Consider the following 24973-nt stretch of genomic DNA (forward strand, 5'->3'; position numbering starts at 1 on the left):
TTGACCTAGTTCAGCGAATTAAAAGACAGCGGCTACGCTGGCTAGGTCATGTTGTCCGAATAGAGGAAACACTTCAGATCTGAAAGTATTCGACGCAATACCCGCCGGGGGAAGCAAATAATGGAAGGTTACCACTTCATTCGAAAGACTAGGAGGAGAAGAACCTGGCTACAATTGGAATCTCTTATTGGAGCCAAAAAGCTAATAGGAATAATGACTGGCGCGTTGTTGTAAACTGGGCTATAAATTCGTAAGCGATGTCTACGCCAATAAAGAAGAAGAAGAAAGGTTCTTTTGGCGCTTTAAAGTATTATGCCACACTGGATATTTGACTGTTTTAGGCGTATAAATTCTGTGGTGCCAGCATTATCGCCTTAACATATTAGCTTATAATAAATAACAGTTAGATTGCTTATCAATTACCTAATTCTGCTTGCGCTAAACATTATAAAGTAATTTATTTGAGCACAAAGCTTTTTATGGATACTCAAGATATGCCAATAAGTCCACTATTACGTGCGTGACTATTTAGTTTTAGTTTGGTCTTCCATGCGCAACGGTTCAACATGGTAAAATTCGAACTCTTTGCTTTGATCTGCTTGCTAGGTGTTGCAATCAGCCAAGCTGGTCCAACCACACGTGTGGTGGGTGGTGACGAAGCCTACGAAGGACAGTTCCCACATCAAATCTCTTTGCGACGCAGCGGCTCGCACACTTGTGGCGGCTCGATACTTAGTCGGTACTACGTGTTGACCGCGGCACATTGTGTTGGCACCACCGATGCACAGGGCAACTATTCCACGTAAGTACCCCGTTTTTGCAAAAAGTGAAACTGGTAGCATCTATAAATATTTATAACATACAACAGTTATGATCCCTCCTTGTTCACTGTGCGTGCCGGTTCCACGGATCGTCTGCGTGGTGGCGTTTTGGTGAATGTGCAATCGATCCTTACACATGAGAATTACGGCAATTTCTTGAACGATGTTTCGCTGCTGCGTCTCAGCCAACCTTTGATATACTCGCAAAACATCCAACCCGCCCGTTTGGCCACGAAGGAGGTACCGTCCGGTGAACCGGTTATCATTTCTGGCTGGGGTCGCGTAAAGCAAGCTGGTGATATTCCGCAGAAGTTGAAGTGGAACACATTGTCGGCCATTTCGCGTAGCGAATGCAAGACGGCCATAAACTGGGATAGCGATGCGCTTATCTGTTTGGCCCATGCTCCAAATAATGGCGCTTGTAATGGTGACTCAGGCGGTCCGGCTATGTACGAGGGTGAGGTCGTCGGTGTTGCTGGCTTCGTTTATGGCGGCTGTGGCACCGGCAATCCGGATGGTTACGCTAAGGTCTACTACCATGTGGATTGGATTAAACAACATGCTGAATTGTAACGTTGCTTTATAAAATATATTGACTTGTTTGCGGTATTTTCGTCAAACGTTGAAGCGTAATGACAAATGGATCTTGATACTAAAATTTGGTTGGGTTTTCATAAAATGGTCACAGTTTTTACACAAAATTAGATACTTTGAATTCTCATCAAATTGTGGGGAAAGTAAAAATCGATGTTTCACATGTTATTTAACTTAGTATCCGACAGAGCTTGTAAACAGTCGATAAACTCAATCTCGAGTAGATCAGGATTTCGTAAAAACTTTAGGAACATGGAATGTAAAGAAAAAGGGCGTTATTGGACTGTAATTAGTCTAAAGCTTTTCTGATCGATGAACCGCGATGTCTGAATTTGGTATCCCCGCAAAACTAAAACGGTTATGTAAACTCACGTTGAGCAATACCAAAAGCTCCGTCAGGAGTTACTCATTATTCCCGTCCTGCTATATGGTGCAGAGGCATGAACGATGACAACATCAACGTAACGAGTTTTCGAGAGAAACGTTATGCGGAAGATGCGCTTTGGCAACGGCGAATATAGCATTTGCTGAAACGATGAGCTGAGCGACATTGACATAGTTTTGGGAATTAAGAAATAGCGGCTACGATCGCTAGGTCATGCCGTCCAAATGGACGAAAACACTCCAGCTCTTAAAGTATTCGACGCATTACCCGCCGAGGGAAGCAAAGGAAGGAGAGATCAGGTGGAAAAAGAGCTGGCTGCATCTGCTATCTCGAATTGGTGCCAAATTGAGAAAAGGGAAACCACTAATCTAATCACATTGAACCTGTCATTAGCGTCGTATAGCTTTACTTTTTTAGACTAGATAACATATGTGGTAGTACGTTAGCCCTGCATTTTATGCTGATAAACCAGATGCGGCTACCATTATTGAAAATCAACACTATTGGCCTGATAAACCCGGTTAAGCGGAAGATTGTGGCGCTCAGTTTGACCGACCGGATGGTCTTCTTAGTATTGATCATATATAAGAGACAGTTGTTCAAACAGTGAATGCGGTAAAATATAATAACTGATGGAATCCAAATATTGGCTACAACATTAACTTTTCAGTTTTATTTGAAATAAGAGATAAAATCAAAATTTCTCATGTGTAAAAAAGGTCCATCGTAGAGTTATTCCACCTCAACATACTCATTAGCATGAGCATACAAAAATATGTTCATTATTATTGCAGAACATATTTACATACCCTGTATGACTGGCTGCAGTATTGTCGTTTGTCTGGCCCCGAAGTAAATAGAGCGTAGGCGCAATTAAGACTTAACGGTTTATTTATGCATATATTTGGAAACAAATATTTTGGAGTGTTTTTCTGCCGTCTGCTTCAGGTAATTTGATACGCTACTTTCGGTGAGAGCGCTTTTATATACATTCAAGTATACATATTTACATTGTTTTGGGTAAATTAAAATAATTTTGAAGTAATTTCTCCAAAGTGGAGCAAAAAACGATGCGCCCATGGCCTGCATATGCTGATTTAATAGATTATGTATGTATATATAACGAAGTAAACAAATTAAAAGGGAAAGTGTTTAAAAGTGAGCTTGAAACTTTTTCAGTTGATAATTAAATATGTCAGAAAGTTTGCTTATTAATTAAACTAAATAGGTTTGAAAATCCCACTACAAAACAAAACATAAGGCTTGAGGGAAGAAAACTCAAAAAATTTGCCGGTTTCAAGGTGGTGACTGGCAGCGAGTGGGAATTTCCTTGCTTCCGGTCTACTATTGGATAGCTGAAAGCATTGGTTAACCAGTGTGGGAATGTGCATACGAAATTTCTATGTGATTTTAAGCTACCGGATCACTGCAGTAATTTTAAGCAGAAGTCTTTGCTATTCGGAAAATGTGCGACTCCAGAGTTAATGTCTACGTGAACAGCCAATCAGCAATCAAGACAGTAATCTGGTTTCGGATATCGGCCAGAAATTTCTTAGAAAGTGGGGCAGCACTTGATAGAGAGGTTAGGGACAAGCGACTTCACTTCTGTGGGGAGCTAAAACTGGTCTATGCTAGGCTCATCAAGATACTAACATAACCTAACATATACAAGATTTTTAGTAGTCTAGGAGCAAAACAGTGCTAGTGCATGAAGAAGTTTTATTAAGATTGTTTTGATAATCTCTAGAGAGTTTATTGAAATGCTTTCGGGATTTATGGCTGAAATGAAAAGGAAGTATTTCGAACTTTCTATCTTAAGAAGCTTTTATGATTTGGACAAGTTGAACCTTTTTGGGATCTAATATATAGTATCATATGTATATAAAAGTAGCGGATAATGACATTCAATACATTAAAACCCAGATTTAAGCATCTAAAGAGGATGAGTTAAATATTAACCTGGTCTAAATTATTTCTGCAGTATAAAAAATTTTAGATAAATGTATTATTACTTGTTCATAATACTACGAAGCACTGTAATTAACATGAGTCAAATTGGATGGTAGGAGATAGGCAGAACTACAGCACATACATATGTATGTAAGTTGCTGGGAGAATTTGGGACTGAATATTCGTTTATATGAATAGATCTCCAAGGAAGAAACTAAAGAAATATTTATTATTAAAATTATTTATAATTCATATTTATTATTATTTATTATTATCAAATAAACTTATTATCACAAAAATAATGATAGCATTTTGAATTATATTGAAACTTTTCGGGATTCCGAGCTGAACAAATTTTAGTCCCAAAATCCCGAAACTAAATATTACATTTTTTTCGTTCGGAATTATTTTTATATGCGTTTAATTTTGAATTATATTGAAACTTTTCGGGATCCCGAACTGAACAAATTTTAATCCCGAAACTAAATATTAATTTTTTTTGTTCGGAATTATTTTTATATGCGTTCAATTTTAAATTGCATATATTGAAAATTTTCCAGATCTCCAACTGAAGAAATTTTAATCCCGAAACTAAATTTTAATTTTTTTCGTTTAGAGTTATTTTTGCATGCGTTTAATTTTGAGTCACATTGAAAATTGTTGGGATTCCGGACTGAAAAAATTTTAATACCGAAATATAAATAATAATTTTTTTCTTGCAGAACTATTTTTTATGGGTTTAATTTAGTTTTTTGTTATTAAATGATATAAGTGAATCCCGAATTAATGAAATTTCAAACCCGAAATCCCTAATCAAAACCGAATACTAACTATTTGCAATATTCTTGTGCATCATTATTTTTGCATGCATTCCATTCAATAACACTTTCAGGAACACTAAATATTGTATTCATCTCACATACAAGTATTGCAAAAACAATAGAAACATAAATATTTACACTGATTGGCAAATATGTATTTTCGTTTCATTGGAACAGCACTTAATTACAGCGCGCTTTAAATCAATCTGAACAACATACATAGTATGTACATATGTACATATGTAAATTTCGCAAGTGATTTGGCAACAACTGCCTGCCTAATTGTCTGTCTTATTCTCGGAGCTATGCATTTCAGCTGCTCTGAGGCCACACCTAATTTCTGGCAATGAATAAGCAATAAATTACGCTTACGTTTTGTTTGAGTTGAGAATGAATTCTACTGCAGCTTGCTATATGAAAACGATTTAGAGTTAGTTGGAGCGGCGTAAAATCGAAAAAAAACCAAATTCAAAGCTCCGACAGTAATCTTGTAAGTCGGGCTTAAATACGCCAAGTACACGTCAAATCAAATAGAACTCATCTACTGCTTAGTTCGTTTTTTTACACGGCTTTTGTTTACTTTTATAAACACCGTTAGCAATGCCGTTAATACTGGTTTGCCATTTCGCAACAACATCAAGACAGTTGGCAAATGAGTCCATTAACTTCTTAGCGTGAAGATCTTAAAGATAGCCGAAGATAAAACCAGAATACAAGCTGTAAATATGTATGTTTGTCGGTTTCGCAGCTTGCGTGTAAACATTAGCTGTAGGTCACTGGGTTAAAATCTGCTCTGAATAAAAGGAAATGATACGACATTAATAAGAGCTCCAGCAAAGTGGTTGAGTGACATTTGAGTGAAGAAGACTGAAGTTAGATATCATTTATGACAGCAGACTGACTAACTGATGTGACAACTTGATTGTCATAACAGATGTATAACGAAGAAGCATGCATTATTCAGTTCAGAGAAGGACAGTTCGATAAAGCATAGTCGTTGGCACGACGCAACAGGCTTTCAAAGCAACACTACAACTGTCAAATTTAAGGTAATAGTTTGACAGCTGTCAAAATTCAAGCAAAATCTGTAATTTATGAGGTTCGTTCTAACAGAGACAACCTCTTAAAATTTGGCAAATAACGTTATCGAAAAGTAATTAAGACACGTAAACTATTGCGGATTCTATAAAAATTTAATTGATCGCAAGTGAAGATCAGTTATCTTACCAATATAAGAAGTGATCAAGTCAGGAGTCATCCAAAAAATGTGAGCAGAGTCCAATTGAAGTGGTTGAGGTAGCTTGTAGACAACCCCTACGAAACCATAGTTGGACTTGGAATTGACTTGATTAGATTCGTGTGATCATTCCACTAGGACTTGGCGTTCATCAAATCCAAAATGAGAAGATTTAATGTTTTTTATATCTCGGACGTAAAAAAAACTGCTTCTATTAATTAAAGTTTCTCATCCGAGGATGTTTTGTTTTTTTTTTTCACTGGTAGCGGTATTTGACGTAGCGGGTCCCAAACCCAGCCCACAACTTTGGACAGGGATGTTTCACCCTCTAGTTTTAGCTTGCTTTCAAACGGATGTTTATTGTCTACACAGAGGATACTAGGTCTAAGACCGGAAGTCGTAAGCTGCTTGAGCCATATGTTAAATAATCGTTTCGGGCCACTCCCAAGTGAATGGCGATCGGAGAACTTTTCTCACTTTCGTGAACTTCTACACATGGCTCCATTCATTCATCATCGACGTCCCGATATATGGTGCAGAGACATGGATGAAGACAAAATCTGATGAGTCGACGTTCGAGAAAAAGGTTTTGTGGTAGATTTATGGGTCTTTGTGTATTAACAACGGCGAATACCGTAGTCGATGGGGCGATGAGCTGTACGAGATATACGACGACATTGACATAGTTCAACGTATTAAGACACAGCAGCTGCGCTGGCTAGGTCATGTCGTCCGAATGGATGAAATCAATCCAGCTCTGAGAGTATTCGATGCAGTACACGCCGGGGAAAGCAGAGGAAGGGAAAGACCTCCACTCCGTTGGACAGAGCAAAAAGGAAGAACGACTGGAGCGCTATTATAAATTCGGCTATAACCACGGTGTCTACGCCAATAAAGAAGAAGATTCTTCTAGAGTTCTAGAAACGGGAAAATGCTAGGAGTTTCTCGGTGCAAATGTGAGAAAATTTCAATACTAAATTTCTCACAAAGCTTACCAAGAAGGGAGATTACGGGAAGAAACTAATTCTACTTCGAAAAAAGTAACTCGGATTAAGTTCTTTATGGTTGAATAAAGCGATTTTAACTTAAGTCGGTTTTAAAAAGACTTTTCTTAATAGGAAGAGGTATAAATGTTTAAATTGTTTGATGTCACATCAAACAGTCCTCAAATATGACCGTCTCGACAGCTCCAAACGCCCATTTAAGACAACTGAGCGATTGCTGCTGATAAACATTTACCGCTTGGAGCAAACTCGTTTGCCGCATGTTACTCGCTTGCCTGGTTTTTCTTTCGTGAAATTACTTTCCATGGAAACAAAAGAAATGTGCAACAACACACACTCAAACACCGACAAAAGTTTGCCGGCGAAGCTGAGCTATGCGCAAGCGCAATGCAACTCGAGTTTGATTGAGTGGAGACCGCCGCGATCTTGAGGCTTATACGAGCACAAGTGAAAATGTGTGAAATTTTCAAAAAAAATACAATATGCGCAGCTGTAACGGTATGCGTTGTAATATGTCAACAATGAAATGCAATAAATTATTTTGATTGCTGGAAAAATTTAATTAAATACATACATACAGACAATAAATTGCGGTAGTGTGTAAATGTGAGATGTGAATAAGATAAAACAGATATATAGTAATATAGTATGTACTTATGTATAGTCTTTGTAACTATAGATCTGTCAGTAGTTGCGATAAGTGACCTTTTGAACTGACTAAGTGCTCAGGCGTTCGATAGCGTTTTCGACGTGGAAATCACAGCTAACGATATTCCAGTAACTGAAATATCTTTAGTAATGCCAAATCTACTTAAACTGGCAACAAAGTCATGGAACACAGGTTAAGATAATGAGCTGATGGCGTTACAGTAAAAGAAAGATCAAAAGCAAGGAAATCAGGAATTCAATAAATTGAATTTAAGAGACGTTGAAAGACGATTTGGCATCTCAGATCCACTTGTAGCCCCGACCTTGTTCTTACTGACTACCATTTGTTGTGGATGTTGAAGAACACCCTCACTGAAATGCGGTTCACATCAGAACAGATTACAAAAAATTGGCTCTTGTACTTCAATCTGATGCAGATAAGCTAACCAACTTTTAAGTAATATTGGGAAATATTATCGATCGTCGAGATCTTAAATTGAAAGCAAACAAAATACAGCCTGTGCTAGAGCTGAAGCCGCTCGGGCTTCCCAAGCGACATCGCTTCGCTCTATGAGCTTTTAAAAAGTTCCAAGAAGATCCGACGTTTTCGAGCCAAATTTGGTGTAGCGATGAGGGCCATTTCTGGCTTAATGGGTATGTAAACAAGCAAAATTGCCATTTCATACAGAAAAAACAACGGTTTGGTGTGATTTGTGGGCTCGTGGAATCATCGATCAAAAATGATGCCGACCGGTGAGAACGTAAACGTCAGTGGCCACCGTTATCGCGTCATAACCGACTATTTAATGCATGAAGTTGAAGCTCGTGATCTCAGCGACAATTGATTTCAACAAGACGGCGCCACTTCCCACACAACGCATCAATCAATGGATTTATTGAGAGAACACTTTGGTGAGCGAATAATTTCACGTTTGGGGCGAGTCGATTGGCCACCAAGATTGTGTGAAAACACACCATTCGACTTTTTCCTGTCGGGATATGTAAGTCAAAAGTCTATGCGGGCAATCCCACTTTGATTCAGGACCTGGAGCAAAACATCTCCCGTGCCATTTGCCAGTTACCAGTCGAAGTGCTAGAGAGTAAAAGAGACATCGAAAATTGGACTCAACGGTTGGATCACCTGAGAAATAGCCGGGGCTAACATTTGAAATAGTTTGTATACTTCATTTGGCTTAAAGTATCACCAGTTACGACTTATTCAAAGAAATTTTGAAAACAAATAACATTCATAAAATAAAGCAAATTTGACTTCTCAAATTCGATACTCCATCGATTTGACTTCGTTTCATGCTCGGAACTCTCAAATAAGTAAAGCAGTCCATAGAAAACTATTGATTGTATTTCTGACAAGAAAATATCTGGCAAAAAACCAGCAGTCACTGGAAGTCGGTTTACAGTTTAGAGCTCCCTATTTGCCGAAAAAGGTTATGTCGCTGACCATAAATGATACGAGAAGCTCGGCCAAGCATTTCGTGAAGATTCAGGAAGCAATTATATACATATACTTGTATACTTTGTATTATATTGAATGAGAAAGCTGCAAAGCGGTGCTACTTTCCTGATTATAAGAGTACAAGAGCGTCACGAATGGCCAAAGTGAGAGCGCAAAATATTTTTATGACACATGCGCAGAACAAACATAATCAATTTGCAAATTATTTTTGCATGTAAACAATGAATTATGACTTTTTTCTCAACACACACATTTTAAATACACAATTTCAGCTTCCTTGAGGTAGTTAGTTGCAGGCAGAAAAAATTGGAAAAACAAACATTATGACTTTACTCGCTATTTTCGCTGAAGCCTAGTTTTAGTCCAAGTTTTACGCGTTCGTAAACTTTTGTGACTATAATTACAACAACAAGACAGAAGCAGCCTCACACTCTCTTCGTTGCTCAAACATATCCACAAATGTATGTATGTGACTAGCCACACACACACGTACATATATGTATATGAGTGAGCGCCTTTAACCTTCACCTTGACTGCCTGCAACTGTCAGCCAACTGGTACAGAGCCAGCCAGCGAGCGTTTCAGCTCCTGCATATCCTTGCCATTGACATTGGCCGTGAATGCTGCATTTGTGCATCTGTACTTTATTACACTTTGCACTTAAATCTTCTGGCTACAAGCACATACAGTCTTATGTGTAAAAATTTAAATACTCGAGTAGTTCCACAAGCCAGTTGGTTACTGTTTTTTATGCATATTATATACATACAAGTACATAAATATTTGTTTATTTGAACTCACCCTGCTGTTGACTGATTTAAGCGCAGCTGTTAATTTAATAGACAATTTAAGCGTTGTTAATGCTGCTCGTACAATTTTCACTTATATTTCGCGAAGTTATGATTTCACTGGAAAAGAGAGACGAGAGAAAGAAAAATTATAGATATATTGTTTTTAAACGAAAGTTTATGTTGCTTATCAGCAAATGTTAATTCATTAGAAATAGCAATTTCGTTAGGTTATCGACTTGAACTTATCAAATTAATCACAAGTTATTAATCAAGCGTTGATGCGGCGAAGCTTTATTCGAATAAAAAATTTGTCTGGCACACAATCTTCTCAGTTGAACGCCATTTATGGCTTAACCTAAGCTCTCCTATGTTGAATCTAATACTCGTGTGGTTCGGGAGATTCAATTACATCCCCAAAAGTTGACCGTTTGGTACGGCTTGTGGTAAGGCGGAGTTACCGTGCCTTATTTCTTTCGAGATGAGGCAGAAAATGCCTAAAACTCCAACAATAACGAGCGTTTTAACGTGTTGTTGGCCGACTTTTCTACCCGCAATTTGATGAAATCGACGCGGACGGTCTCTATTTCAACAAGACGGTACGCCACCTCAGATTTCCCGTCTGAACATTGACATATTGCGAGCAAAGTTTGCCGACTCGTTAATTTCGAGAAATGTCCCAGTCAAATGGCCACCAAGATCATGCCATTTAACGCCTCTAGATCATTTTCTCGGGGTGTGTGTTAAATCAAAGGTTTACACCAATCAATCAGCAACAGTCAAAGAGCTCAAAGACAACATTCAGCGCTCTACAGCCGTAATGCAGCACCGGGTCATCGAAAATTGACGTAAGTGGGTGGAGATATGCGAACACAGCCGTGGTGGCCATTTGCTCGACCTTTTTGTTCATAAATAGCATAAAATTATTTACATAAAAAGGAGAACTTATTTGGACCAAATTTGAATGCTTTTTTAACATCACGTCATTCTCATATTAGAAAATAACTAAAACGTATCATTATAATAAAGGAAAGTGAAGTAGTAGTATAAATTTTTCTACAAAAAGGGATCCTAAGAAATCCGAATTAAGTTCCTCAACAGCGGTTTAACAAATATTCTTAAAAATTTTTCAAACTTAACTATTTTAAATTAAAAAAAAATTGGAAGAAATATATAAAGTAAGGTCCGTTTATAATGGAAAAAGTATGAAATTGTTAGATTTTTTTGACGACAACCTCACTAACGTCTGATAAATATTTCAAAATTATATTTTTTAATTATTTTGTTAGAATTTTCGAATTTTCTTAATTTTTTTAATATTATTTAATTTAAGTTTTAAAAGTAAGCAATACTGCTGTTAGCAGTATGAAGTAAATAAATTATTATATTAAAAAAATATTTTCTATAAATATCAAAAATATTCTAACGAAAAAATAAATCATTATGCTACTGGTCTTTAAATTTACTTTTATTTTATTATAAAAAAAATTCTAAAAATTTCTTTACACAAAATTGATATAATTTAACTTATATAGTGTTCATATAGGATCCTAATTTTTTTATTTGCATTTCTTAATGTTATAAAATATTACAAATTATTAAATGAAATTCATGCACAAAACCTTTTTAATTTAAAAAAAATCAGCAGTTTTAAATTTTTTTAATTAATTTGACGTAAAAAGTAAAATGTAAAATTTTTTTTTACCGAATTAATTTTTAAAAGCAATAATTAATCTATTTTTAAAATTAACAATAAATTTTAAAATGAACATTTAATTAACAGTTAATAGTGAGTTTTTAATTTTTTAATTAATAATTAATATTTCAATTTTATAATTTAATTTAATTTGAAATTGAAAATATTAAATTTTTCAGCGATTAAATAAATGAAATTCATACACAATACCGAATTAGTTTTAAAATGATAACTTTCATTGTTTAATAAATAATCAATTATATTCTTTTCATTAATTTGGTTTAAAATTGAAAATATTTAATTTTTCATCGAATAAATTGTTTCGTCTTGATTAAAATTTAAAATTAAACTTAAATATTAATTATTTCATTTTTAAAATTAAAATTAATAATTAATTCATTTTAGATCGGAATTAAAAATAGTGATTCATTAATTAAATTTTAAAATTAATATTAATTACAAATTAATAAATTTTTTAAATTAATATTTATTACTATTGCTAGGGCTGAGCTCAGGCTACTACCGGCGTAATTTTTTATTACTATTTAATTAATTTTTAAAACTAAGACTATAAATTAATGTTAATCAAAGTATTAGTTATTAATACAAATTTTAAAAAGTAAAATTATTTTATTTTTATGAATAACTAATATTAATGTTAGTTTTTAAAATTAGTAGCTTTTATTTTTTTAATTATTACTTTTAACTTTTTAAATTAATTTGACTTAAAATTGAAAATATTTTAGTTTTTCATCGAATTATATATAAAAATTAATACTCTTTTTTATGAATTATTTTAGATTCTTTTAATTAATTAGACTAAAAAAAAAATTTTTCACCAAATTATTTTTAAAAATTAATAATTCTTACATATTTTTTAAATAAGAAATTTAATTAATTTTACTTAGAACACGAAATTTTTCTTTTACCGAAAATTTTTTGAAATTTAATTTTAAATAATAGTTCTATGCTTTTTAATTTTTTTTTAAGAATTTGACTTAAAATTGAAGATAATTAATTCTTTCATCGAATTAATTTTAAAAATTAATAATTTTTATAATTTTAAATTTATAGTTTTTCAGAAATTTAATTAATTTTACTTAGAACACGAATTTTTTTTACAGAATAAATAGTTTTGAAATTTAGTTTTAAGTAATAATTTTAGACTTTTTAATTTTTTTTAAATAATTTGACTTAAAATTGAATAATTAATTTATTCATCGAACTAATTTTAAAATTAATAATATTTTTTATGAATGTTTTTATAAAGATCGGAAGTTTTTATTAATTATACTTTAAAAAGAAAATTTTAAATTCTTTCAGCAAATTAATTTTAAAAATAATAATTTTATTTATTTTCTTTAATTAATATTTTTTAAGGTCTTTTAATAACATTTTGTTGTTTTGTTTTACCAATTATTTTTTTAAATTAATAGTTTTAATTTTTAAATTTAATTTTAATATTAATTTTTTTAATTAATTACATTTTAAAAAGGAAAATTTTAATTTTTGCACGGAATTAATTTTAAAAAGTTATGATATGAATTACTTTTTTTTTAATAATTTGATCTTAAAAAGAGTATTTTAAATTTTTTCACCCAATTAATTTTAAAAATTCATAATTTTATTATAATTTTTTATGGTCTAAATAATTAAAATAATTTAAAATATTTCATAAAAAATAGTATTAATTTTTTTAATTATTTCGACGGAATACTTAAATATTTTCAATTTTAAGTCAAATTAGTTTAAAAGTAATAATTAAAAAAATAAATGCTATTAATTTTAAAAATTAACATTAATATTAGTTATTCATAAAAATAAAATAATTTTACTTTTTGAAATTTTTATTAATTTTTTTAAATTAATATTTTTTAAGTTTTTTAATTAATTTCAGTTAAGAAATTAATTTTTTTGAATACAAAATTGTAGTCAAAAGTATTTTAGTTAGGAATTAATCAGTTTTTCATATTGTATTGAAAAAAATTAAATATTTATCTATTAAAATACTAAATATTTATTAAGTAGTTCACTGTTAAATATAATTACATGCATACAATTTTAAAATATATCCAACATTAAATTATTTAATATTATCATCATTTATACCCACACATACACAAATCTATGTATGTATGTGCACAAAGCCTTTTTAAGTCAAACGCTGACCTACAAAATTTCTCTGACCGCACTAAATTATAGTGCGTGTATCTACGGTACAATTGAAGAAGACACAAAGTGCTGAATTTGGACATGTGTTTATATAAATACCTACAAAAGTAAACAAAAAAGAAAGAAAAAAGAAGGAGACACAAATTTCAGTTCACTTCTATTGTCAAAGTTTCAGGGCTCCACTTTTAGTGGGGTTAGGCGCACTTAAGCGATTTTATAGCGCTTTGACTTCAGCTGTAAATACATACAAACAGGTATGTATATAAATATATACAAAAAAATACACTTTTATTTTAGTTTTACGGAGATTTGCTCAGTTGTGACTTGTGACTTTGACAGCTGATTGCCTCGAAAGGTTGGCGTCAAACCATTGTAAATAATAAATATGTATAATTATATATGTGTGCATATGTATGTTTGTTTCTATGCCTATGCACTAAAAATTCATTTACAGGCCAAACAAAAAATAGAAGAAAACACTTTGACTTTACACTCTGCTAGGGTTAAACAACTCTGTGTCGACTCTTTCACATTTGTCTAAAAACAAGCCAACATACGCATGCCTATATGTATGTAGTATATACATATGTATAAACGCTTTCCATTAACACTTTTTGCAAATAATGCCTCAAAATCATAAATACCTTTTCCAACAATTCGCGCAGTTGCTCTCAACAAACACACACACACACTAACACATATGCGTGCCGCAACACTTTCACGTCAAATTGATTTTGTTATTGAAATTCACTGTCACACAGCTCAAGATTCAATCAGAATTTTAATTTATTTAAATATTTAAATTTATTGCATTTCTCTTTTCGTTGAGCTTTCTTTCTTTCGTTGGAGCATGAAATACTAAATACACAGAGTTGTTGTTGTTGTATGTTTTATTATCACTTTGTCGCCTGCGTCCAGCAGAAATACACGCACGCACGCACGCACACGCACACAAACTTTATGATGTTCGTAGTTGAGTAAGCGCCGTGTCTTAAAACCGAAGCGACCGTTTGGTTGTAACGTTGCAGCTCAACTGAAAGCTGAAAGCGGTTTTCACTATGCTTTGACTGCGCACAGCACTGAACTTGACTCGAACTCGAGCGATGGTGGTGTGTTGGGCGCGCTGGAGCCCGCCGCAGCTCTAGACACTAGAAGCCGTATGTTTGGATGTTTGGATGTGTGTGTGTGTGTGTATGGTGAATGTTGGCGCTTGCTGTCTTTGGGGAAAATTATGTTGTTCACAATTGTCTGCTTTTCAATCGTCGCCAATGGTTGTGGCTGCTGGTGTTGCTTGTCACCACATAACCACAGCGCTAACAGCGGTACAGTGGGGTTAAAGTGGTCAATATTTTTTTTTTTGCAAAATTCAACTTTTTAACCTTTTATGCTTCGAGCGCACAAGTTCTTAAGGCTGTACTCGGATCAACTCGGATCAAAATTTAGGACAACATTCTAGAAGTGTTGTAAAATTTAACGAGATAATAAAAAAAAAATTGAAACACTTAAACCAATTTATTTTATTTTGAAATCTGTCTAGTTCCTTACCCATATTGTAAATTTTTTTTATAAATTTTATGCATAAATGTATTAAAAGGTGGCAACCCTACCTTTGTGAAACTTCTCTAGTTTAATGACCATATATTAAAAACTCTTTTATGAATTTTATTGCACGGAAAGTATAAAAAGGTGGCAACTCATCTCTATAATTGTTTGTATCTTTATGCTTTCCAAATATGTTCATTTATAACCCATATTTTAAGAAATAAAATTTTTAACAGCTGGGTCCCTGAAAATTTCGAAAAATCTCCGATTTCGAAAATTAGTAGTTCATTAGGAAGGGGACCAGACGCATACCCCGTGATATAAATATTTCTTAAAAATTATTATTTTTTTGTTAAAGTTATTGAAATTTAGAGCACGATAAAATTGTAAATTGTATTTTCCCATAAACTACTGGAGATAAATCGATGAAATGTTGTGAAGTCAAAGAAAAATGCTCGTGCTACAATATGGATATTTTTTCATGGTACATTTGTTTAAATAATAATATTTTACAAAACTTTTTGTTAAACAATTGAAATTTTTTAAGTGTTCTTCGCGCTAAAAAAAATTTAAAAGTATGTGACACAACGCGGTAAATATTCACCTTTAACAATCTGCAAAAAAAATTTTTGTTCATTCATACCATTCCAAAAATATTGAATTTTTTGTCCCCCTACCGCTCTTAAAACGTATGGCACATCCTTCGTTGCGCAATGCGGTTATGCTTCTCTTGCGGCAGAGATGTCGGTAGTCTACGAGGAGTTTTGTATTACTCAATGACCAAATTAGAACACTGTGCACTATTTGAAAATGTACTCGCACAGAGATAAGCTGGCAACAGTAGCATCACATCTGTAATTAAGCTGTCACTGTTAACATTAACATAGATCTGATAGCATCTATTGGTAACGGAGTATTTCCATAACAGGTTTTTACAACCGCTGACTGTTAAATGTTATTAAATGCGTGGTATATATTTTCCCACATTAGTGTCCATTTTGATGCAGTTTTCAGGAAAAAAAGTAATAAATCACTCAATTTAATAAAGTTAATGGAATTAATTACTGCTGTCCGCACGAGTTTGTTTTTAGAAATTTATGCAGGAATGTTTTTCCTTACTGTTGCCGCATGCATATTGTTTTTGGTATTGCCATTTACAGTGGCAAGTCTCAAGTTTATTGTCCTGTAATTGCAATGCCATCGAAATTTTCTTGTTTTAGACCGTTGGTATTGCTTAGTCAATGAAATTGCAACGTGCCATTAAAGTCACACAGTAAATTATTACTTCCGATTTTAAATGCAAGCTATACATATGTGGATATGTTATATCATATGGTGACAAATTCAAGTTCATTTGAATGTGTACTACTATAGATAAAAGCGTTAGCGTGGTAAGTCTTTCGCAATCTTCTGCAGAAACCTAAAGTTCTCTCAGCATGAGAATGAAGTACCGACGAAGTGGACAAATTTCCTGTGAAGAATATAATATAATATACAAAGAAAGGAGTTAGATGTTTTGGTTTCTTAGGATAGATTTACAGGCACATAATTCTCAAAACAGCCAATTCTACGATACTGCAATTAACTCAGTTCTTATCCGTAAAAGGGCTGTTATTTCGGAGATCTAATCTTGTTTTGATCTGTGACGAGAAAGGTAAGTAGCATGGCTTTAAAAACAGTAGTTGGCGCAGATTGTGGAGTCTACGGCTTCGTGGATTGGGCAGCACAATGAATTTCCAATCATCGGACACACTTTCGACCGACCATACTCTACAAAGAAGCTGATGCATGCCCTTTACCAGTTCTTCGCCCCCGTGTTTGAATAGCCTGGCGGCAATCCACGGCCCTCGCCGCTTTGTTGTTCTTCAGACGAGTAATTGCTATTCGAAATTCTTCATGGTCGGGCAATGGAATTGGGGAATCGGGTTCACCATTTCCTGGTGTTATGCTTTCAGCATAACATAATTTCCGAATGCTCTTCTTTTCCGCATCTTCTTCGCCGCATCTTTTCTTAGAATTTTTGAGCATTACCCCTGTCGACCAGCTTCTCAAGCTCTTTATGCTCACGCATTTCGGCCTCTCTCTTTTTTGACTTCCCTCTTTAGAAGGTCATATACCTCTCGCTATTTCCATGATCGACGTTTTTACTCCATCTGCTTAACAAATACAATACTGCATTCATATTCGTATGTGGACCGATTAACCAACTATTTCATATATTTCACTGCAGTCAGTGCCTTCAAGTTTGCGCTTTACAAATGTGAAATATTTTTCAATACTTTTACTAATAGAGACATAGCGATGAGTTAGTAGTTGCTTTTTGGGCAAAAAATATAGCGAAACAAATAATAACATCAAAGTAATGAAGGCGCGGCGCCTAACTTGTACAACAGGTCCGTTATGCTTCACGCGCATGCGCAGTATGCGCCAAGTTGCTGTCGCCGACGCTTTTCAATGTCAAGTCGACGACAGTGCAATGACATGACGATTTTAATGCAACATTATTGCCTTTACTATATGTGTATATTTATTTAATTTAGTTATATTTGGTGTTTATTGATTGGGAAATGCAGGAAGTTGACAGTTTTAAGGCAAGCCTTCAGCGTAATAAGGGAAAGCAATCGAACTGGGTCGGCCAGTGAGCCCACCAGAGCGGGAAGTTTACAAATGGATTGTTTGAGGACTGGACTCTTGGAGCGGCGGCAAGACTGCATTTAGTAAATTTCAATTATCTTATACTTCAGCTTTTTTTAATAAAGGTCAATGGTTTTCATGGGAAGTATGAAATTAATTGGTACAAACATTAATAAATTTGTTGTTTGATAGTTCAAAAAATGAACGGGGGCACACCTTTTTTTTAACAAATTATCTAATACGTTTAGCTATGTACTGGATTTCAAAAATGAAAGAAATTTGCTGCTCCTCTCGCACCTTAAGGCCGATATGCAGAGAAATAAAGCTCTGACGATATGATTCAGCTACCACTGCTGAGTCGCCGAACCCTCTTGACTTTTTAAGACGCTCGATTATATTGTCTACTGTATTATTCTAACAAAATTTGTTTTTTTCGTTTAATTTTCTATCCAATCTCTCGCCAAGATTAACTTGATAAGAATTTTATATTTTGGTGGACAAAAAGGTCTTATGATATGATTTTCCTTCTAAATTGCACTTTTCGTAATATTTCCATTCAGATATACCCACATACAAGGTTATTTCCAAAGTAAACAGGACTTTTTGAATTTAGCGCCCCCTGGTGGCGCCATCTATATGTCGACTGGTGTGTTAAAATCTGCTATCTTTATCGATTGTTCAGTCCAGCGACTATGACAGTTATTACCAAAACAGATCTTCTACTTTCTCCAGACTGGATAAGGAAGCGAAGCAAATGGGTCTAGACCAAATATCTTCTGCCATCAAACAAACAGTCATCACACTACCGACTTGGCTCTCATGTCATGGTTGACAGTCATAACTTCGAAGTCGTAGATAATTTCGTCTATTTTGGAACCAGTATTACCACCAACAACAACGTCAGCCTCGAAATCCAACGTAGAACAACTCTTGCCAACAGTTGCTACTTCGGACTTAGTAGGCAATTGAGAGGGAAAGTTTTCACTGGAGACGAACAAAAATCAAACTCTATAAGTCACTCGTTATTCCCGTCCTGCTATATGGTGCAGAGGCTTGGACGATGACAACAACTGATGTGTCTACATTGCGAGTTTTCGAGAGAAAGGTTCTGCGGAAGATTTTTGGTTCTACCGCAGTCGATATAACGATGAACTGTACGATATATACGACGTCATTTACATAGTTCAGCGAATTAGGAGACAGCGGCTGCGCTGACTAGGTCATGTCGTCCGAATGGATGAAAACACTCCAGCTCCGAAAGTATTCCCGCCGGGGGAAGCAGAGGAAGAGGAAGAAAGTACGTGAAAAACGTCCGCAATACTCGGAAAGACACGACAAGATAATACTTTTACATGACAACGCGCAGCCACATTATGTTACCAAGGTCGGGGAAACATTTGTGGAAACTTTGAAATGGGAAATCCTATCGCATCCGCCGTACACTCTTCGCATTGCCGCTTCTAATTTCTCTTTATACCGATTGATGACGCATTAACTGGGCGACAAGCACTTTCTTTTTTACGTTCTTAAGAAGAAGCCAAAAATTCGTTGGATTCATGGATCGCGTCAATAGACAAAAAAAAATGTTTAGACAGGAATTCAGAAGCTGCCACAAAGATGGAAAAGTGGTGGAGGCTAACGATGGAAAATATTTTGCAGAAATAGTATGTAATGAGTTTTTTTCAACAAAGCCCCAAATCATGAGAAAAACGGCGGTTTTCTATTTGTACGCATGATAAATAGCAAAACAACAAAAATGCCTTCAACACTAATGGAAATAAATATATGTAGCCAAATAACCAAAAGCATATTGCCTATTTTTAGGCGCACTCTTGAGTAAAATTGCTGAATCGTTGGCAAAATATATTTATATATATGCACTATAGTGCATACAAATACATACACAGACAACTACGAGCTTCTACACACACACACATACACGTATTTCTATGCATTTCTAATACAATATAACCCAGTAAGCCATTGACATATACTTAAGTTGTTTTGATATTCAATGCGTAACACTCTCTAGGAATATGTGTTCGAACGAAGAAGCAACTGGTATAAATCATATGAACTGGCATAATCACATTAATGAGTTGGTATGAATACTCTCTCCCACTGAATTCAGATTCATATATTTCTTTACATGACAGCATCGGTCCAATATACCAATCCATGAAGTTATGAATTCAAGGCGGTAACTTCAACTTTTTCTGAAATGGTTTCGTTGAAACACTTTTCCATTGAAACGTTGAGAGATCCCCAGGGAAATAATGGATCATCTCTTGTGCACTTGTCCCGCATTAGTAAGACTACGCTGTAAGCATCTGGGATTCGACACTGTAAGATACACTGAAGGAAGTATTGATAGTGAGACTGCAGAGTCTGTTAAAATACACGTCAAGCGAAGGCATCCTAAATGCTGACTACTCCTCTTGGACCTAGGAGCTGAACTCCATCAGTTATCGCAAAGGACCGAAACTGGTCTATGCGTGGCCCATTGGCCTATCCGATACCTAACATAACCTAAATCTACAAAATATTGAATTCAATTTAAGGTTCACTGGGAAAAATATCTTTGACGTCACAACGGGCTTATCTATTCACCACATCACTACATTAACGGCCACCAATTTTCGTTTGGTTCATGGGAAATGAGGAAATAAACAACAAAATTTAGCATCCTGACGCTTTCTGCTTAACTTGAAGGTGGCAAGGGCGCGAATAAAGAGACTACCTTGAAACGTGCTGTGAGTTCAATGTCATGGGCAGGAAGCCAAAAACATAGGGGAGCATCTAAGAATATAAGATAAATGGGAAATTAAAGAAAGCGAAAAAAATAAAATAGGCAGAAGCAGTAAAGTCACGGTATATTTGAAGAATCGACCTTTCACACCCATGTTCGAGTGAAGGAATAGAATTCTTTCTTGCTTTAATTAGAAAATATCATAAGCTAAATTTATTTATACAAATGTCTCCAAAGAGCTCAAGCTTCTTTTAAAAGCACCTCATGCGTTAATAACTACAAAAATTCCATTAACTCCCCACCGACATTCAACAATTTCCTCGTAAAATTCAAGATCATGGACATTAAGTCTGTAGCATCCCTAACGTGGTTTGAAGGTGAGACGGCAAAGCCACCAAGGCTGGTGGTGACGACGGAGTCGGTGTACGAACAGCCAATTTCAGAGAGGGCTGAAAAACTAAACTCGTTTGCAGCGAATATATGTGAATAATACGAAAATGATGCAGCAAGAGCGAGAGAGAGAGCACAAACGGGAGAGCGATTCACCTGAAGCTCTTATAAAATAAGTAGAATTCGATTGGTAACTTAGATAAGTAAAGAAGCCTTATATTTGCATGCTTTCAAACTTTTGAGCTTTACATGCAAGCTTCGAAGAACTAAGGTTTGTGTCTAGGCTTAAAATTACCTCCTTACATTGCCATTAATTCTGTTTGTACTACGTCCTCTGCCAAGGTCTTGGTACTGCATCCAATTGCATACTATTGTAGTGTCAGTAAGGATTTAAATACTTGGAATCATTATGTGTCTCATGTGTGGAGCTTCCAACAGACCATTCGAGTACTCTAACGAAGTCAGTGGTGAAGGACCACCAAAATGTGCGGCTGTCAGAGCATGTTTAGATCAGTCGAAGTTGTACCAAAGTGTACGATATTAAGTCTATAAGGTGTGGGACTGTGGGTAACCGATGTTCAGGGTATATACCAAATATCGCATAGTTATTTACTCGTCAATAAAATTGTTTTGTGATTGAGCTCTTATGTAACTGATATTATCGTTCAGTAAACTTGACTTAGACCTCTTAAACGAAATGCTGTCAGACCTCTACGAACGTAACTGTAAAACTGTGCCGTAATCTTGATTTACTTATTCTAATTTCAACAAAGTATAACTTATCATAATTATAATTATCGCTGTTGTAATAAATTTAAAATTTCTACAAGTCGAAAGTATGCCATTGCCTCGCAAGTATATAAGTATGTATACGGAACCATACTAAAACCGTAATGCCATTCGCCTGCTACTTGTTCAGTGAATATGACAAACTTGAAAACGGTTCTCATAATTTTAACTTTGATCACCGCAATTTCAGTCAAATTCACGAGCGGTTGGCGACCTAAAAGTCGTCTGCCTGTACAATCTCGCATATATCACGGTCGTTCGGCAGCGAAAGGACAGTTTCCCTATCAGGTGTTGTTGCATATCGAAGATGAAACGCACGAGCATATTTACGCCTGTGGAGGATCAATAATATCGCGAGATCACATTTTGACTGCAGCGCATTGTATCGTCCATGCGAAAACGCCTGGCGACATAACCGTGTACGCCGGTTCGATATATTACATTACCGGTGCCGTTGAAAGACGCGTTTCACGGATGACAATGCATCCTGCGTATGGTGGATATAATAATGACATAGCTGTATTGAAACTGAATACTTCGTTAGAGCTTAGCGATGTCATCGATGCCATACCATTAGCTAAGAAAGATATACCCCACGGTGCACCAGTTATCGTGAGTGGCTGGGGCAACGTGAACCCTTTTAGGGCTGCATATATCCTACAATATGACACGGAATATTCGATAAGTCGTGCACAATGCCTGAGGCGTTTGGGTAAATTAGGAAGCACGATGCGGTGCATGAGACGGCCGCTTGGACATGGCACTTGTAGTGGTGATTCTGGTGGTCCGGCGGTTCATAACGGTGAACTTATAGGTGTGAATTCATATATCATAAATGATTGTGGGCTTGGATTTCCCGACGTGTTCACTGATGTGGTTGCAACAAGAGAATGGATACTAAAAAGTATGAAGTATTAGTGCAAATCGTATTTTTGGAAAAAAGTGAATAAATGGTGGTTTAAGGTTTTCACAAAAAAACAAATGTACATGTATGCGTCATGCATATTAGTGATGCAATATTAATTTCATTTCATTCTCTTAAGCGAAGTGGTCCAGAATGAACCGCAGAATATTTCCCGACTCCTGGATTTTTTGGCTCCCTGTAAATCAATTGAAAAAATCTCTAAAAGCCAACCCTAATGCCGACATACACAAATATTCATATAAATATAGGATATAACAGGGAATGAACGCATGTAGGTGTGTAGGGTCGGTGGTCTGTGGTTAAGCTATACTATATTTATATGCATACCCATATAAACTATATACATAAATAGATATGTAGTATATAAAAAACGTAATAAAATGAAACAACACAACAGATTTGCAATTGCGCACTTCGCCTTGACGAAAACTGCAACATTTTTCGGGGACGAGGCACATCTAGTTTATATGGGTCACCAGTACGAATAGGATGCATATAAAAGACAGACCCAAACACATACATATGCAAATAGTGCAAACTTTAAAGTTAACGGTAATTATGCAAGTATTCCGTGATATACATATGTATTATATATACATACATATGTCAAAATAGAAATTTTTCCAAGAGAGAAAATCGTAGTTGCAGACAAATCGACTATCGAGACATCCTAGATACTCCTCAAAATTATAAAATCAAACAAAAGTAGGGAAACTTTTTAAAAAGGCCATTTTTGTTATTAAAAACATAGTACTACTGAAAATTTCAGGGTATACTATTTATACAATTTCAAGAATACACAGCGAAAGTTTTGAAAAGAAATTAATATTTTTTGAGTTATAGGAGATCTTCGACGGCGCTAAAAAATATCCTCCACTGCTGCAGTTATTCCAGCTTTCACCGTGGATAAAGCAAAAAAAAATCGGTTAAACTAGAAGATATTCTCCACGAAAAAGCCGGAATACAATCAAAAAAGGTTCAAAGGGCAGCGTTTGAAAGGAGTTGGTTTTTGCCCCAAATTTTGGTCGTTTTTGGCCTGCCAAAATTAAATTTTTAATGAAATCAAAAAAACTGATAAGGCTTGTATGTAGAATTATATACAGAACAGAAAGAAAAATCAATGATAGGCGGATCATGTATGCTCGTGTTATCGCTGCAGTAATTTCGAAAAATGTTGTTTAGAGAAAAACATGTTGAAAGACTGAATGATTAGGCTGTTTGAACTGGCTACCTTAAAAGTGGTTGAAACTCAAAAGCTATTTGAGATATCGATTTAAAATTTTAGCATCTTATTTCCGAAGATATAAAGTGTAGAAATTTGAAAAAAAAGAAAAAATAATTTTTTCAAAATTTCAAATTAGGTGGCAACCCTTAACATAATTTTAATTCGTTGTAACCCAAATTTATTCGCACTATTTCTTTGTAGGAGAAATAATTGGAGTAGAAAACATGAAGAAAATATTCGGTCTCCTCTATTATTTAAGAACGGAAAAGTCACGTTAAGTCAATCTTTCTAAATACATAATTTTTTGTAAAATTCGATGTTCTTATTTCACAACATTGTCACCAAGGCGATATATCGATTACAGCCATATTTCAACATCGGTCTCCGCAATTACGTCTGCATTGCCGCTAAATTGCATTCTACTGAGCACTTTCTTGACGTCTGAGGATAAAAAAAGTCACTGAGACCAAATTGTGAAATTTTGTCATAATTTTTTGTTGAGTTTTAATACTACATAATTATGGTATTAAGCTGGTCAAAGTGGTTGATATTTTTAGAGTATCTGTTATCCACTTAATCTGATCCATTTTTACCTGGCCATCACATACGAACATGCTTTTCGTACCATTGGCTTGTACAGAAACAGTTAGAGCGATAACATCAGGCGGCAAGTATGTCGATAATAGTACATATATGAACGATAAGCTCCAAAACTCAATTTAGTTTAGAGAATTAAACTCAGCAATTTGATTGTAGATTGTCCTTAGCGTTTCTTTCACATAAATCTAGATTACCCGGCAAGGCGGTGTAGCCATTATTAGTCTGCCTACATTAAGTAGCTCGAACCCAAAAAATTACTCGATTACTACAAACACATTTTCTCTGCATCTTTGTGTATACTTGTACATACTTATTTTGCCAATGATTTTTTTTTTATCGAATCTAAAATCGAATTTTGTCATTCCATAAAAGCTAAACCTTTGGGTAAACTTTGGCCATTGTACGGATAATAATGTATCTTCCAGCGAGAATTTTTTCAAGATTTCACCTACGGAGCAGGCCGAAATCAATGCAGTAGTCGATGATCGTTTTCTTAGTGGATCAGAGATCGTGTGTAACTCCAAAATAT

The 24973-nt window shown here is 34.9% G+C and overlaps 3 protein-coding genes across 7 annotated transcripts in view; 2 read left to right on the top strand and 1 right to left on the bottom strand.

Annotated features, from left to right (window-relative positions):
- LOC120773597 (carboxypeptidase D) overlaps nucleotides 1–14652 on the bottom strand; it is a 52553-nt gene extending 37901 nt beyond the window's left edge. For 2 of the 5 annotated variants that reach the window (XM_040102594.1, XM_040102592.1), the window contains exons 1-2: nucleotides 14235–14642; nucleotides 9736–9842 (exon numbers count right to left, since the gene is read on the bottom strand). The gene's annotated coding sequence lies outside the window, so the exon portion shown is untranslated. Of the gene's footprint in view, nucleotides 1–9735; nucleotides 9843–14234 lie in introns of all 5 variants that reach the window. The other 3 variants (XM_040102593.1, XM_040102596.1, XM_040102595.1) reach the window with 3 other exon arrangements.
- On the top strand, nucleotides 528–1394 carry LOC120773732 (serine protease SP24D-like; the record flags this gene model as incomplete). The annotated part of the gene is made up of 2 exons (XM_040102789.1): nucleotides 528–802; nucleotides 869–1394. Coding segments are annotated over 2 exons (801 nt in total), but the record flags the coding sequence as incomplete, so codon positions are not given.
- Nucleotides 14653–21829: 7177 nt separating the features above from the next.
- On the top strand, nucleotides 21830–22904 carry LOC120773738 (serine protease SP24D-like). Its single transcript, XM_040102796.1, has one exon. The coding sequence runs from the start codon at nucleotides 21830–21832 to the stop codon at nucleotides 22610–22612; it is 783 nt and encodes a 260-aa protein (XP_039958730.1). The 3' UTR covers nucleotides 22613–22904.
- The last annotated feature ends 2069 nt before the right edge of the window (nucleotides 22905–24973 follow it).

Source organism: Bactrocera tryoni, chromosome 4, assembly GCF_016617805.1.
Source record: "Bactrocera tryoni isolate S06 chromosome 4, CSIRO_BtryS06_freeze2, whole genome shotgun sequence".
Taxonomy (NCBI): domain Eukaryota; kingdom Metazoa; phylum Arthropoda; class Insecta; order Diptera; family Tephritidae; genus Bactrocera; species Bactrocera tryoni.

What these genes read in the sequence shown, in the direction of transcription:
- LOC120773738 (XM_040102796.1), top strand. Translation starts at nt 21,830, where the DNA reads ATGACAAACTTGAAAACGGTTCTCATAATTTTAACTTTGATCACCGCA.